The sequence below is a fragment of the Salminus brasiliensis genome, chromosome 21, assembly GCF_030463535.1.
Source record: "Salminus brasiliensis chromosome 21, fSalBra1.hap2, whole genome shotgun sequence".
Classification (NCBI taxonomy): Eukaryota; Metazoa; Chordata; class Actinopteri; order Characiformes; family Bryconidae; genus Salminus; species Salminus brasiliensis.
The window spans coordinates 31310886-31327869 of record NC_132898.1 but is presented as its reverse complement, the minus strand read 5'-3'; the positions used below and the strand labels follow the sequence as shown (position 1 = coordinate 31327869).

The window sequence follows — 16984 nt, the reverse complement described above, 5'->3', positions numbered from 1 at the left end:
TGGATGGGTTGGGTGGGTAGATATGGGTCATAGCTTAGATCACTGATCCTATTTACCTTCTCTGGGTTCACCCTGAGGAAGGGAGTGATTAGTCACCTCCGTCCACATCTGAGATGTATTTAGCCGACTTCCTTACCCCTTAATGTCTGACCTGACCTGGACCTGAATCTCAGGGATGTCTTTAGAGGAACCAGGTTCGGACTTGGCCCGGTTCCTGAAGTTATTTCAGCAATGGACATTTGCCATCTTTTAAAAGCAGCATCCCCATGCCAGGAGAGTACTCTGTGTTTTTGGATGCTGAAATCGCTGAGTAATGGTTGTCCTTGGAAAAGCTGTGAACTGAGCTGTTTGACTTTGAGATCTTTTAAGGTTTGAAACCAAATATTCCAGTCAGCAGGTTTGGCTTTGAAGAACGTTCAGTGCTGCTTATTATTTACACTATTTTGCAAGTGATTCACTAGGCTGACTCCTTTACTGTATGCAAAATATTGAGACACACCCTTGTCTTGGTTCGCTGAAGTGCATAAGCTTCCCTTTTGGTTTAACACCTGTTTAGTATGCCTCCTTCCTTCCCTTTTTTAATTCGTGCTGTTATTATAAACCTGGTGACGGCTTTCCGGCCCATCAGATCATATTCATAGGGTTTCCTCCCCTCTTTTTTGTGAATTTTGAAGAAGAGGTCGCCCTCGTACCCCAAAAACAGCTTTAATGCTTTCAGGCATGGACTCCACAAGACCTAGCCAGCAGTTTGCACTACACTAATGCAGGACTGGACATCAGCAAGCCTTGGGCGTCCATGACCAAGTCACCAGCGTTCACTGGGTGAAGCGTCCTTCTTTGGAGCTTTGGAGTTGTTAGGCACTGACCACGGCATACCAGAAACATACCACAAGACCAAGTCGTCTAGCCGTTACAGTTTGGTCCTCTCCAAAGGGGCTCAGATCCTCATGCTTGCCCGTTTTATCAGCTTCCACCACAAAAACTGACAGCAGGTACACATCAGTATATCGTATGTTAAATATGCTGGTCAGGTTTCACTTCAGCGGTGATAAAGTTATGACTGATACAAGACAAAGTATTGCATTCAGGAGCCTTTGCCTTTACTAGTAAACCCTAGAAGGGCCTGTTTATTAAAGGGAGTATGGGTCGAGAATAATAAAGTGCACCACAGTAGGCCTTTCACAGCATAACGTGGGCTCGAACAGTACTTCCAGAGCACTGACCTTCTGTTCGGCTTGCAGTCCGTGGTCTCCTGTTATTGAGAGCCAAGTGACCGTAATTGAGGCTTATTTCCCGTCAATTTCAGGGGGGTGAGGACGTGACACAAAGCAGGAATTAAAGAAACGTCACTGGTTTTTAATTTGCAGCTTACACGAGTGGTCAGAATCGGGATTTTTCCCCTTATCGATTTTCCACTTCCCTGATTTCGAAGCTCTTAAACTGCCTCGGCTGGAATTACTGACCAAGTGATTGTGTTTCCTTAAGCGTTTTGGAGTAGGAACCTGTAGCGAGGGCCTTCTAGGAAGAGGAAACGTCGGCACGCCCACCCGAGTGACAAAATTCGCAGCCTGGCCACAGTTTTCCCTCCGCCACTCTGCCCAAACTGTATCTCCTCCTGCTTCTTCTCCCTGGATGAAAAACGCGACTGTGATCTTCAGTCTTGACCATGCCTGTAGTCCTCAATCATACAACTGCCATGCTCGAAGGGACACTTCGTGCCACAGCTATTGCCAGCTTGATTTTATTTATTCGCCTAAAGATCAGTGCAAGGCTAGTATTGAGGATTGCTATGGCTGATTGGTGTATATGAAGGTATAGAGGAATAATGGACAAATAATGGAAATTTGGAATTTTAATGTAGCAGGAATCTGCCAGATTTTGAAAACCGGCATCGGAAACATTGTATTGTTATTTTTTATTAATATTTGCTGCACTGCATCCAAATCAAGCAGTACTAATTATGCTCTTAATGTAACCAAATACGGAGATGTTCTTTGATCTTCAATTATGGTAACAGCATTTTATCACAATAACAATACAGTCTTACATCGCCCACCTCTGGAGTACAGTGTGGGGACCCTAGGCTGCCGCCTAAAGCAAGCTTCTGAGCTGTGTATCAATGGCTGTACAGGACTAGGGGGAGGGTATGAGGAAATGTGGGTCGCCAACAGCGTCCCAATTGGTCCTTTTAATGCCTTAATGATCAATCAAGCGAGCTGTGTGATTGGTTAGGATCTCTAATCTTGCTGTCTTGGGTATTGTGGAAGAATGTCAGTTTCCACAGTAACCGTCTTGATTATGGAAATTGGGAAGGGTAAATGCTTTGATAACATTCTGTCAGCTCGGGTTTATTATCGAGCTTCACGGCACGGGCACATGCGCATGCATGTAAACGTGCACACACACATGCGCGCACACACACACACACACACACACACACACACACACACACACACACACATGCACGCATACGCTTCCTGTTCTTTTGTTCCTCTTCGAGAGTGTTTCTTTTGCTCTGACAGCTGCTCTGTAATGGGACCGTGTCCCTTTCCACTTCTTCATTCTGATGCTCATTGGCATAGTGAGTCACTTTCTTCCTGCAACCCCACCCCCTCGCCCCCCCCCCCCCCTTTCCACCTCCACCTCCTCCTCTGTCTCCATCTGTATCAAGCCATATGATCCCCAAGACGGCTTCAGAGCACCGAGGACCATAATCGGGTCTCTTTTCCCGTCAGTTGCAGGGGGGTAAGGACGTGACACAAAGAGAGATTTTTTCCCCCTCTTGATTTTCCACTTCCCTGATTTCTAAGCTCTTAAACTGCCATGGCTGGAATTACTCGCCAAGTGATTGTGTTTCCTTAAGCGTATTGGAGTAGGAACCTGTAGCGAGGGCCTTCTAGGAAAAGGAAAAGTCGGTACGCCCGCCAGAGTGACGAAATTCGCAGCCTGGCCATTTCGCAGTTTTCCCTCCGCCACTCAGCCCAAACCGTATCTCCTCCTGCTTCTTCCCCCTGGATGAAGAACGCGACTTTCGTTGGAGGATTAGATTCGGCACGTCTGGGAATTAATAGATTCCACCCTGTTGAAAAATCTCATTAAGCAGCGACTGCAATCACAGTCTGGACCTGAGGCGATGGAGGCAGGACAGTATTGCAACAAGCCACCAATACCTTTCCTCCCTCTCGTTAGGTTAGAACGTTAAGCTCAGCCGCCAGCCTTCGGCACTCATTTATCATTCTTCTCAGTCTTTGAATACCGATCTAGAATTTGGTCGGCTTTGTTCGTGTAATTACATTCGTTAGGAATGCGAAAAGCAAAAGCTTAGATTACTGCTGCTGGTCTGAGAAGGTAAAGGAGAAGGTAAAACCACAGCAGAATGATTCTAAATACCCGTCAGATTCAGGTTCTTTGGGTTGTTGTGGATTTGCAGAGCTATAGCCTTTCCTAAAGAACCCTTAAAGGACCTTTTTGAAGGTTGTATGAGTCTAGAAGACCTACTTTAAAATAATGGTGGTCAGTATGTGTAAAAGGTCCATCACAGTAAGCTTCTCTGGACATTTTGTAGGTGTGGACAGTACTACTGATCTTCTGTTTCTTCCTTAAATTACCTTAAATTGAGAAACTGTTGAGAGACTGTGAGCTCAAGTCTTGACCATGCCTGTAGTCAGTGATCTCATAACTGGCCATGTTGTGAAGGGACACTTCGTCCAGAATCGTCTCCAGAATTGTCTCCAGCAGTACCACAGTAACCTACAGAATGAGAGCTGGTTTAAAGTCTAAGCTCCAAGCTAACGTTTTCCTCTTCCCCGAACTTTCCGTTCCACCTTAACGGAAACCAATAACGCAGCAGTTACGCTCTGCTACTATTTAAGGTGGAATGGAGAGTTAGCATTAGACGCAACTTTAGCTTTTTTCAGTTTTGGCTGGTACCTGGTAACGTCAGCGCTCTTATCAGTTCAGATAAAGCTCTGTTTTTGAACTAGAAGTAGAAGTAGAAGTTCGTCTGCAGCAGCTGAAGTTCATGTCTATTAATGGTGGATAGAGGTCTAGAGGTCTGCTACAGCAACGCTGAGGAAATATGATGGACTATAGATATTATTGTGTATCATCAGTATTGTGAAATCATAGTTTGGCCCTCTGCTAGCTTTCCTGGCCTTGTCTCGTCAACTGTAGCCAGTGCCAGTCCTGCCTTCAAGCCAAGCCAAACTCACTTCCTCCTAGACTGTCCTCCGTTTCCTGTTTGCTCAGATGAATGAAGGGTTTCCTCTAAACTGCACCCATGATGCAACACATGCACCACCACCACCACCACCACCGACCTTCGGGAAAAACAACCACACACTGCCTCCTTTCATTCCCATTCATTTCACTATTGTAATAGCCCTTATAATAAAGTCCATAAAAGTGCAGGACGCAGTAGGATAGCACGGAGCTGCACGGCGCCAAGCATTTGCCCACCACACACACACACACACACACACACACACACACACACACAGCTTTCCTGCCTCGGTATCATTCGCCACAGCTGTGAGTCAACAGCCAGGCCACACAGCAAAGGCAGCAGCATTCCCCTCTGAAGAACCCTGCATCTGTACCCAGCCCAGTGCTCCAGCCCGTCTGCTCTGAGCTCAGCACGAAACCTACAGCTTTGTAGCTGCGCCTGCATTCAATAACACTGAGGTGGTTTTAATGGGCCAGAGGCGAAAAAGAGGAACCGTCATGTGTTCCGAATCTGTGAGATCGTGAGTCTTCTGCCCGGACCGCTGGAGAACGCTCTCAGCATCCTGCAGCGGAAAGCCAAATGCCTCTTAATCACGAAGCTTTATCCACGAGGCTCTCCTTTTTCCTGCACGGAGACGAGATTGTTCCTGTCATGCCATCACGCCGGAGAAAATGCAGCTCTGTGAACTCCACGTTCTCTCATCTCGGCGTCAGAAAAATAAGCTCATGAATTTTTCAGGAATGTCGCTCCTCTCGCTTTGCGATGGCACAAAAGAGAGAATTTCTCTCAGTGTTTCTGCTTCTCACAACTTTCGCCTGTAGAAGTTTGTAGCGTCTCAGGTTTTGGGTCAGCTGTGGTTGGAGGTGGAGCTCAAAGGCCAGCAGACTGAGAGTGATGCCGCAGAGCCACCCACTAATCAGGCTTGTGGATGACTCAAGTCCCAACAATGTCCTGACTGGGCTTCTGCTTGTGTGTGTGTGTGTGTGCGTGTGTGTCTGCGTGTGTTTGATGTTCACACGGAAAGCCTCCTTTTCCGCTGGAGGTGTCGGAAGCATGGAGTTTTGATTCCGCCCCCTTTGGTCGCCATAGCGCTCAGCGTATTCGTTTTTCTCCCGCATGCTCTCGAAGCTCTGGCTCCTCGCCCAGAGTCTGGAGCCCATGCCCGGGGACCGTAATGAGACATGGCAGATTTTGGGTGCGGCCTCCGCCTCGGACAGCCGGCCGACTGCTGACTGCTGTCGTGGAAACGAGCAGAGTGACAGCTGGGGTGAGGAGGGGTAGGCGCTGAGAATGGGCTTGGCTTCGGAGATTAGGGTTGGTACATATTGCAGTGGTGAAGCGAGTCGGCATGAGGGCCGGCCTGTGGTGTTTAGACTAAAGTAACTTACTGTTGCTGGATCAAAGGATGACATTGACCAATCAAATATCGTCTTGTGATTCTTACAGTATCACAATATATTGAATCGTAACCCTGGTATTGGGAGACCTATCACATCGGCAGGTTTTGGCCAATACACAGCTCTAATGCAAGTGCTGCAAGACCTGCTATTGAGACCTGAGCTGAGAGGACTGGCCTGCAGTGGGTTGATATTGGTGCTGCATTAGACTAGATTTATTTATTTATTTATTTATTTATTTGTTTGTTTGTTTGTCATAGATAAGCAGCGATGTCCCAGTTAAGTTATTTTGCTCCAGAGCGAATAACATCCAAGTCTCTTAATGCTGAGTATCTGCCGATAGCGATCTGATCCGATCTGATCTCTGTGTTTGTATAATTAATCCAGCCTCACGGTTGAGATCAGACGAGCTGCTGATTAATCGGTTCAGTAAAATCCCTTTATTTTCAGTATCAGTTTCTAGAATCAGACATTTTGGACTGATTGATTCAGTCTAATCCAGTCTGACTCTCCTTCCTGACCAATCGACTCCTAGCAGTCCTCACTTCCTGTGTGTGTGTAGTGATAGTACACACTCTGGACTGATATCTGTTGGTCTACTGGTGTGTAATAACTGGTTTTGTGCTGTGTGAATGTGCTGTGTGTGTGATTCGGGTTTCTATAGCGTGTGTGTGTGTGTGTGTGTGTGTTAGCATTAGCCTCCATTCGGTTCTGAAAGGGCTCTCTTCAGTGCTGGTTTAAAAGCAGAGGAAGGCCAGCGGTTCTTCGGTTCTCCCACTGGTAAAAAAGCTCCACACTGCAGAACCTCAACTCATTTATTTACCTTCTGAGAACGTCGTCAGCACTGCTGCAGAAGCCGGCTGGGGATAATGTCCGTTAATCGTGCCTCGGATTAACGGACATACTCGGAACTGGATTGGGATCAACATAGCCAATACCCGATCCATTCAAATATGACTGGATCAGCTCGTGTCCATTACAATATTTAGTATGCAACCCTAATTTACACAGCAGTGTACATCAGTATATGAACTATGTGCCGCATACGTTCTACGTTAGTCTTTGCTTGTGTTAGTTAAGGTACTTCCTGTGCTCCTTCTGCTCACGTGGGTGAGCGAAAGGCTCTGTAATCAATAATAGATGGGCGTGTAATTCCACATCTGAACACTGATCATAGCAGGAGGCGGTTTTGATTGCTGGTTGAGGAACAGCAGGTAGCAGCGAAGGGGTAGTATCCTTTGTTCCAGGTCCTAATGAAGACCCTATCTGAGCTGTTGTGCCGTTCCCTTCGAGCCATCCATGCTGGCCCCATGAAAGAGCAACATCTGTGTGGCTGTGAAGCTTCCACAGCTGGGGTCTAATGAGATCATTCAGAAAGGCCTGATCAGCAAGTGCACACTTGAGGGCACAGGGGAGGGGTGTTAGTGGTGGATTTCGAGTGAGGGCACGTCTGAAAAGACTACGGGTCACTTGCTCTGCAGTTCTTCAGACAGACCAATCCGGACTGTGTGTTCAGTGTTTATGGCAGCGCTCATCGAATCGCCCAATAAACCATGATATGGGTCAAGGCCGGTTAGGCTAATCCTCCTCTGAATGAACAGCGAAAGAGCAGCAGAAACTCTTCACGTTGTCTCACGGGATTGGTGAGAATGAGCAGTATTATGGCTGCGTTCCGGTGCTCATCGGAAGGGTGTCCGTACTGGATGGTTAACTAGCGAATGCGACTTCGCTCCGGACGGATGTAAGCTTTCAGTAAGTGAGTAGTTATAGTGATGTTTTTTTTTTAGCACAGGGTTGTGGGTTCGATACCCCGCTCCGAGTGTTGGCCATTGCAATCTGCTGGGCAGTGGTGGCTGCCTAGTTAGAATGACGGGTGATTATTGGTGGTTGTTGATCACAGGGTTGTGGGTTCGATACAGAGGTCTGCTACGCTGCCACTGCTGCCAATGCAACTTCGCTCCAGACGCTTGTTGGATGTCCACCGCAGGACATCACAAAAAAAAAAACAGTGGCATTGTGTCGTCCACAAACACTGCAGAACATCCAACAATGAATATTATTAATTAGTTGAGTGTAAAAATTATTAAAAAATGAAATATCTACGATATCCGCCAGGTCTTGTAAACATAAGCATCATCAAGAATTCCAAAATTCCCATGTGCAAAAACCACTTATCACTCACCGTAATCACTTGTGGACCAAGTTTGTTGTTCTTGCTATCAGCTTAATGGGAATTATGGGAAATGAAGTCTTAATTGCCTATTCAATATTTGAAAGCTACTCCCTAAAGGAATCGTTGGGTGTAAAATTCAGTTAACATGATTAATCACTGACCCCAGATGCACTCAATCAGCCAAGACAGTCAATCAATGTTTGAGATCTGATGTCCGCAAACATTTGGACAAGCTTTTTTTTTCTGTAAGTGTTCTCCTACTGTCCTTTCCAAGCCCGTTTCCAAGATGCATAATTTATAGTCTGCAGTGAAATCCACTGTAGCGAGAGCTGCAGTGCTTTCAAGGTTCACCATACATACAGTCTCAAGTTCCTCAAGAGAGAACCAAAATAGAGGTTTTTGGTTTGTCGTATTTTTAGCTTTTCAAGGATTTCGTAACTGCGTCTTCCCCCCCTTACCCCCCCCGGCCCCGCCGCCCTCCCGTCACCCACTTCTTCGAAGCTGGCGGCCTGAGAATAGTTGCATGACCAAAGAGCTTTCATCACAGGGTTTCTCAGACGTTTGGGGTGTTTTATGAGACCTCGGTACCTATGGAAAATGTGGGTTTGGCTGCTGTGAGACTGCTGTGGTCGTGCCATACCATGTTTATACCAACATTCCTGTCTGCTGCAGGCTCTGCTCTGCTTGTGCAGAACAGCATTAGTACCGGTTCTTCAATGGGCCACAGGAACCTGCTGCGAAGCTGCTCAGAATGGTGGCAGTACTTCGACATGAGTGCGCTCCTGAGACGCTGTGCATTACTGGTGATTTACGGTTTAGGCAAATACCGCTCTCTCAACCCAGACCAGCCCTGCCCTCGCCCCCTTCACGCCCCAGTGGCCATTGGGGTCACCTGACTCAGGCTGAGAGCTGCGGCAGCTGGGTGGGTCTGGCCACACGAGCACCAGATATTTGGCATTGTGCAGTAGGGCTGCGTGATCTGGACCAAACCCTCGTATTTCAGTTATCTTGCAGTATGTTTTATCCAGGCCATTAAGAGATTCAGGCCTGCAGCATTTTCACTGGAGTAAACTTTTAATGGAAGTCGATGTAAACCGATTTTTGTTTTTTTATTAAATGGTCATTTTGGAGCATTTCTATTGGTCCATTTATCATGCCATTTTGACACAATATAAGTGAAAGATGTTAGAAATGGAGATACAAGACTTTCACACAACAGTCATGATTTCTGCTTTTATTTTGGGTCAGACTGGCATTTAAAAAAAGAAATAAATATAAATAATTAATAAATAAAAGTTATATATATATATATTTATTTATTAAATAAATAAAGAATAGCATTAGAAGCCAAAGGTTATTGCAACACAGTTCTCCCAAAATACAAGCTTTTTGCATGTTGCCAAACTTGCACAGGGTTGTGGGTTCGATACCCCACTCCCTTGAGTGTTGGCCTTCATTGGGCCTTCTCTGCTGAGCAGTGGTGGCTGCCTAGTTAGAATGACCGGTGATTATTGGGTGGTTGTTGATCACAGGGTTGTGAGTTCGATACAGAGGTCTGCAATGCTGCCACTGCTGTAGTCTTGAGCAAGACCTTTAACCCTCTCTGCTCCATGGATGCTGTAGCAGGGCTGAGAATGTGCTCTGACCCCGGCTCTCTGAACCGAGATGTACAAGGAGAAGAATTCCAGTGTGTTCTGTTTGTTATAAGTCATCATCATTTGCCTGAAATCTGAAAAGTTGACATCTTATCCAATCAGAACAGTGGGATCTGGAGACCTGGGGTCTGGGTTTGACCCCAGGTCTCTAGACCCAGTATGGAAGCTCACACTTCAGCTCTTCACTCCACAATAACTGCATTACTGTCATAATTAACTTACATTTTATAGGCCCTAAAACAGAACCCTGTGGGACTCCACAAGACCGAACAGTTACCAAGGAATTCACCATAGTTTCTGCATTGGGATTAGCAGATTAACATGTAAACTATTAATTAACAATCAATATGATGTTCTTGAGAATTGATATTTATCCTTTTTTATTTATATATCTAGATAATCTTTGATATATTGCTATTTTCCTCCCCCTAGTACAGATTTATAGAAGTCTATGCCAGCGTTCCTCTCTATTACATCAACTCTTACTACCAAAAATTGCAAAAATCCAGCTGTGCCATCCTGGCTGGTTGATTCCTCGCGGCCTGTTGGTCCGGATAGACGCACTGCAGCCTTTTGCCTGGATTGCAGGGGCCTCGCGAGTCTCTCGGGGCGTTGCGATGACACATTGACTCACTTCCTATCATGGTAAATTATACAGCAAGCAGCAAATTATACATGACAGTGGTATCAACACATGTTGACAGAGCGTGCGAGCCAAGAGGCCAGACTAGTCATTATCTCAGTGTAGCTGAGAATTTACAGGCGCTTTATGGAGGTGCTTGCCCTTTAATATCATCCCTTGAAGGATGCGTCACAACGCTGCCGTACACAACGGGAAAACCCTGTCAGACGTGTGCTGAAGGATCTCTGAAGTGGACCGCCATCATGATGGTGTTGTTGTTATTGTGGTATGTTGAGAGAGAGTGCGCAGGAGTGAGAGAGAGAGGAGAGAGACGGTGGAAATCCCACTTCTCTTTGGTGTCATAGTGGAATTGCTCTCTCAGCTTTAAACACAATAGAGCAGACAGGGCTGGCTGTCACAGCGTCAGGACTGGCACGCTCCACTCCGCTCCGCTCCGGGCTGGCCTGGGAGAGCAGGAGGATCATGGAGACCAAAGTCATCAGGTTTCTATATGGCAGGAAATGCAAAGGTACAGTGAACGCTTGTAATGCTCTAACCTACGGGCTTAAAGTGCAGGACCTGGCTTGTTTTCATGAAGCTGAATTTCCAGCAGCTGCTTTACCGGTTTTAGCTTTCGGTTGGAGCTTTACTTCTGCATGTTTGCTCCGTCTATTGACACTTTACAAGGCTTTTGAGAAGTTGTTCTGCTGCCCTACGCTCTTAAAATGAAGGTGCTGCAAGGGGTTCTTTGAGCGATTGCGTAGAAGAACCAGGTTTGCTTCCATTAAGAAGAAGCTTTGGTATTTCTGATCAGTGTAGAATAGACATCTGTACCTGCCTGAAGAACCTAGAAGAATCTTCTCTTTACCAATATAAAAGTTTATTGTACAAAAAGAAGTGCTTCCTCAATGGCATCACTGAAGCACCTCCGTTTTTAAGAGCGTAACGTAGTGTATGTCGCCCCTGCGTGAATCCCCTTATGGTATGGGATTTGCAGTGCTTACACTGTCTCAGTTCTGTGGAGTAGTCGGATTACCGGCGCGGTATCCGGTCCTTATAGTATCGGGATGGATCTTTTAGCGAGCATGGCAGGCCAAGTGATCTCCCCAGAGCTTATGCAAACAGTATAATTCAATATTTCAATTGCCCGTCTGTATTGAGTGGAGTAAATTAATTTGGGGCCATGCTTGAGTGCTTTGTGGATGTAAGGGAGAAGTGCACAGAGAGAGGGATGGGGTGGGGTGGGTGAGATGGGAGCTGTACGGGAATGAGAAGTGATAAGCAAGGTTAAACTTCTGTCTCAGGAGGGAGCCACGAGGATGGACACCGCATTACAGTGTTTGCCGGCTTGGTGGGAGTCATCAGTAACACTGCATGCACCCACCTGTGTTACCTGATTCAAATGTTAGTCATGCTGGATAAGAGCATCTGTGTCGCTGTGTAACGCTTTCTGACATAGTGTAAATCTGGCTGTTGTTTTTTACATTGTATCCGAATTTTATAATAAATGGACCAATAGAAATGCTCCTGAATTACTTCGGAGTAAAATCTTTAACATTGACTGATGTCAAAAGTTCAGAAGGGTTTCTTGCTTCTATAAAGCTGTTATTTTAGACATTTTTATATCATTTATATTATATAATTTTTAAATTTACACCATTTTCTACCTATTTGAAAGGCCCTACTCATGTGAACTCCCCTATTACTTGCATTGCCAACTGTGCTCTCTCTGACTCCGGCTGCTGATGGCAAGCAACATGACCCGAGATTAGAACCAGCGATTCTCTAGATACAGTGTTTTCATGTGACATCGGCGATATACTTATCAAACAAATTTTGTTTAGCTGCAACAGTTTTATATATATATATATATATATATATATATATATATATATATATATATATATATATATATATATATATATATATTATTTATTTATTTTGTCCAGAAGTACTACTAATGTGTAGATATATCGTCGCTGTCCTGCAAAAACTTTAGAAAATCTCTAAAACAGCAGCTTTACCAGAGAACTAAAAGATTTTTTTAACTTTCAATGGAAGTCGATGTTAATACAATGTGTTTCAAGCAGGGCTGGGCAATATGACGATATTTTATTATATCATGATCATTATATCAATTTTATCACGATACACAGTATACTTTACTAAGCATATTGAGGGACATTGATCAGCTGCAGGTTTCATTACTAACAGTGTAATCGGTCCTGGTTTCTGGTCGTGTGTATCACGATAAATACCGTGTATCATTAAAATGTCTTTAAATATTGTGATATTTAAATATTGTAAATATTTAAATATCATGTTTACTGTATCGCCCAGCCTTAATTCCAGATCATTTTGGAGCATTTTTCCGTTATTTAGTTTGACATTAAATTTGGACATAATGCATATTGTTACCTGACAGATTCAAATTATGTCAAAAAGTGAAAAAACTGCAAAAATGGAGATGCAAAGTTTTTGCAGGACACTGACCATGTTTAACCCACCAGATTCCTAGTGTATGTCTATTGTACAAAGCTGAACTAAATGAACTGAATCACAGTTCACACACGATTCATTACTGTATGAAGCCAGAATTCTTGGCGGTATAATAGACAGTGGACAACGAGAACTGCTGGGGTCTGAAAAGGCAGGAACAGTACCGTCTTTGTACACAGTGTGGACAGTGGACAGTGGAATGGACGTACAGTCGTTTACAGTATCTCTGAAACCATTGCGTCTGTATTTGCATGGCTTGCCAGTTGCCAGTAACATTCCTGGGTGGGTGGTGCGCCAGGTGTTGAAATGTTAATGAAGAGGTGAGCTTGGTAGTTGCTGAGTGGCAGCAGTTCTCTTGGCCTACTTTTCAACAAAAAATAAGACATAGAGTAAACAAACAACTTGATGCACCACAAGGCGGCTGAGAAAGAAAAGAAATGTAAAAAGTCAATAAATAAAAACACATGAAATGAGATACAATGTTGCACTACACACAGATTCATGTCTGATTAGAAAGTCAATAGCATTGGACCACTGTCGAACAGTGGCTGCGATGTAATCTGCCAGTAGTTTGCATGAAGTACTAGTGTAAGAACATCCCATAAATAATGTAAAACTAGGGCTGGGCGATATGGTAAAAATACTATATCACGATATTTAAAGACTTTTTTTACGATACATGTATCCACAGACTAAAAATATCAGTAGGACAAATTCTTATAAACTACTATTCAGAAAATCTCCCAGTGATTTCTAATTAACCCAGTCTAATTACACTGAATTACATGAAACCTGCAGCTGATCAGTGTTTATTAATACTAACCGTCTCCTCCATATGCTTAGAGAAGCTCTGTTATCACCATAACGAAATTTATCACGATACGCTAAAATATCGTCACATTGCCCAGCTCTACGTTAAACACCCTGCTCAGACCAGCTTCTTAATATTTTCATACTATTTTCAGAGTTTTAAAAACCAGCGAGCGGTTTCAGGCGGACGTGAAAACAGCCCGGGGGTCCTTCAGGAGTGTTTGTGATGCTTCTAAAATGTTCAGCGCTGATCTTAATCACTCAAAGAAGCTTTTGAAGTGCCCATGTTGCTTTTTGAGCGGTGCTTGTGATGCTAACTTTGATTTGGGAATGTTGTCCGGAGAAGTTACGACTTCCCGATTCGGCTGATGGGTTTCGGGTGTCCGATTTTTCTCTTCTCACCAAAACGGATGAGCTGTAGAGTTTTGTCCAGTTAGATTCACTCCATTCAGTGATGAGGTGGAATGTAGTGCATCCAGACATGGGCCCAGCACTGGAAGCAGCACTGTTGTCTTTCAGATGATGAGAATGTGAATGTGCCGGACAGCTCTCCAGACCACCTCTCCCTACTGTAGCTCTGAATTTTTGCGGACCATCTCGGCGTCCATCTCCTCATTCTTAATCTCTCGCTCTTTCTCTTTGGCAGAAATCCGGGCTCAGCTGGTGGAGCAGCTCAAATGTCTTGACCAGCAGTGCGAGCTCCGTGTGCAGCTCCTCCAGGACCTGCAGGACTTCTTCCGCAAGAAGGCCGAGATTGAGATGGACTACTCTCGCAACCTGGAGAAGCTGGCCGAGAGGTTCCTGGCCAAGACGCGCAGCACCAAGGACCACCAGTTCAAGTAAGCTCCTTGGAGTCGGAAATGGCAATGATTCTGAAACATTCAGAGTTGCTTACTATAGCACAGCAACACCATAGCAACCACCTAGGATGCCATAGTAACCGTCTAGCAACACTATAGCAACCACTTAGCAAAACCATAGGAACTACCTAGGATGCCGTGGCAGTCATTTGGTTACATCATAGCAGCTACCTAGCAAAACTATAGCAGCTACATAACAAAACCAAAGCAACCACATGGAATGCCACAGAAACCATCTAGCAACATCATAGCAACCACCCAGCAACACTATAGCACCCTTGTAGCAGCCGCTTCGCAAAACTATAGCATCCACATTGGATGCCATGGCAGTAACATCATAGAAACCACCTAGGACGCCACATAGCAACACCACAGAAACCACCAAGCATGCCATAGCAAGCATGTAGCAACATCATAGCAACCACCTTGCATAATTATAGGAACCATCTAGCAACATCATATCAACCACCCTTGTAGCAGTCACTTAGCAAAACCATAGCAACCACATTGGATGCAATGGCAGCAACATCACCTAGGAAGCTAAATAGCAACCATGTAGCAACATCATAGCAACCACCCAGCAACGCTATAGCACCCTTGTAGCAGCCGCTTCGCAAAACTATAGCATCCACATTGGATGCAATGGCAGCAACATCACCTAGGAAGCCAAATAGCAACCATGTAGCAACATCATAGCAACCAATTAGCAACAACATAGCAACCACCTAGGATGCCACGGCACTTATCTGGCTACAAAACTATTGGACCCATCCAGCGGCCACATAACAACGCCACAGCAACCATGTAGCAATATCATAGCAACCACTTAGCAGCATTGTAGCACCTATCTAGCAGCCACCTAGCCACCCCATGGCAACCACCTGAGATGCCATAGCAACCATCTCGCAACATCATAACAACCACTTCGCCGACTTGCTAGTCTTTTTGCAGTGGGTGTGTGTGCACGGATATGTGTACACTGGCTCCCCCGGCCGTCCTCGCTCTGACTTTCGCACGGTGCACGCTGCAGTTACGTAAGGAGCTTTATGTCAGTCCTGATGCCGTATGCTGAGATAGCGGAGAGGATTTTCTGACAGTGGAGTTCCCAGTCAGGCTCGTTCCTCGCTCCAGTGCCCTATATTCAGTGCTCGTGGTCTGTGCCAGTGGAGGCTTTTGTCTTACAGGGCTGTCAAACTGCAGGGCAATGCAGATGAAGGGTGGATCAGCACTCAAGTCAGACAGCGTTTTAAAGGATCTCCTTTTTTTTTATCTTCTCCACTTTCATGTGCGCAAACCCTCCTGTTAAGCTTTTGTTATTAACGTAATTCACCTTCGCGTAGCCGTCAAGTGTTGACAAAATAGGCTTTTGTATTGTGATATGAGACGATCTAAGTGGCCTTAATGCTGTTTTCATTGTTGACTTCAAACAGGCTTCCCGTCTCTCGTAAAGTCGCGTTGCCAAGGAAGGCAGGTGGTAATTATGTGCTCTGAAAGTCATACCTTGGCCAGGAGCTCTGGAGAAACTGCTGCCATAAACAAACACGCATGACTTTCACACATGCCAGTTTCTGTCCAGGTGTGTAGGAACCACAGTGCTCACCTCAATGCCTTAAATCTTGCCTCTCTAGGTGAAGTATGGCAGGGTTCTTGTATGGTTGAGGGTAAGGTATTCATCTCTCAACTCTCGGATATGGCCGAGGTTGCGATGGACTACTCTCGCAACCTGGACAAGCTGGCCGAGAGGTTCCTGGCCCAGACGTGCAACACCAAGAAGCACCAGTTCAAGGAAGCTCCTGTTACGAGTCGGAAATGGCAATGATTCTTGGAAACTGCTGATCATAGCATAGCAACACCATAGCAACCACCTAGGTTGCCATAGTAACCGTCTAGCAACACTATAGCATCCACTTAGCCAAACCATAGAAACTACCTGTTTTGGGTCTTACGGCCTTGGCTATGCAGTGATTCTCGGTTTTCTGTGTCCCTGTGTTGAGTTGAACCTCCTAGTCAAGCTGTTTTAATACATTCAATAGAGTGTCAAAAGCATATTAAAGTAAAAATCGAAAATAATAAGTAAAAATCACGGTACTCAGTATTTGGATTTTTTTCACGTGGTCTACATAACGAAATATTGCGCTAAATATCGTATATCATAAAAATGGTAATTAAATATCGTGATATCAGATTTTTCCATATTGCCCAGCTCTACCACCTAGGCACTGTATTGCTCAATTGGTCACACAGTAGCTAATGCTTGTCTACTAACGTGAGTATTTTCAGCTAATAGAAGCACCAGGTGGGCTAGCCTGGCAGGGGGCATCAGGATAGTCAACATGCTCATGTGCTCTGGGTGGGTTTGTCCCTGTGTTGTTACTGGGACCCAGTTGGGCTTCTCATATTGGTACCATCTAGGCCCCAACGAGGCCCCATTTTGTTTACGTGACAAAATATTGCGATAAATATCGCATATCGTAAACATGGTCAATAAATATCATGATATCAAAAAATCTCTACTAACGTGAGCATGTTCAGCTAATGCATCAGGACACTCTCCAGTCAACATGCTCATTGGCTCTGAGTGGGTTTGTCCCTGTGTTGTTACTGGGACCTAATTGGGTTTCCCATATTGGTACCATCTAGGCCCCATGTGTAATGTACAACCCAGTTGTTCAGGCTTATGTTCAACCTGTCCTGGTCCCTGGTGAAACCCTTAAGAGCCATTTACACCCATTTATTGCGATTA

General features: G+C 45.1%; 1 protein-coding gene across 3 annotated transcripts in view; it reads left to right on the top strand.

Moving 5' to 3' along the window:
• srgap2 (SLIT-ROBO Rho GTPase activating protein 2) overlaps positions 1-16984 on the top strand; it is a 133898-nt gene that overhangs the window by 46814 nt on the left and 70100 nt on the right. For 2 of the 3 annotated variants that reach the window (XM_072665355.1, XM_072665356.1), the window contains exon 3: positions 14028-14220. In XM_072665355.1, coding sequence (XP_072521456.1) covers positions 14028-14220 — 193 coding nt within the window. Of the gene's footprint in view, positions 1-10298; positions 10602-14027; positions 14221-16984 lie in introns of those variants that run through there. The other variant, XM_072665357.1, reaches the window with a different exon arrangement.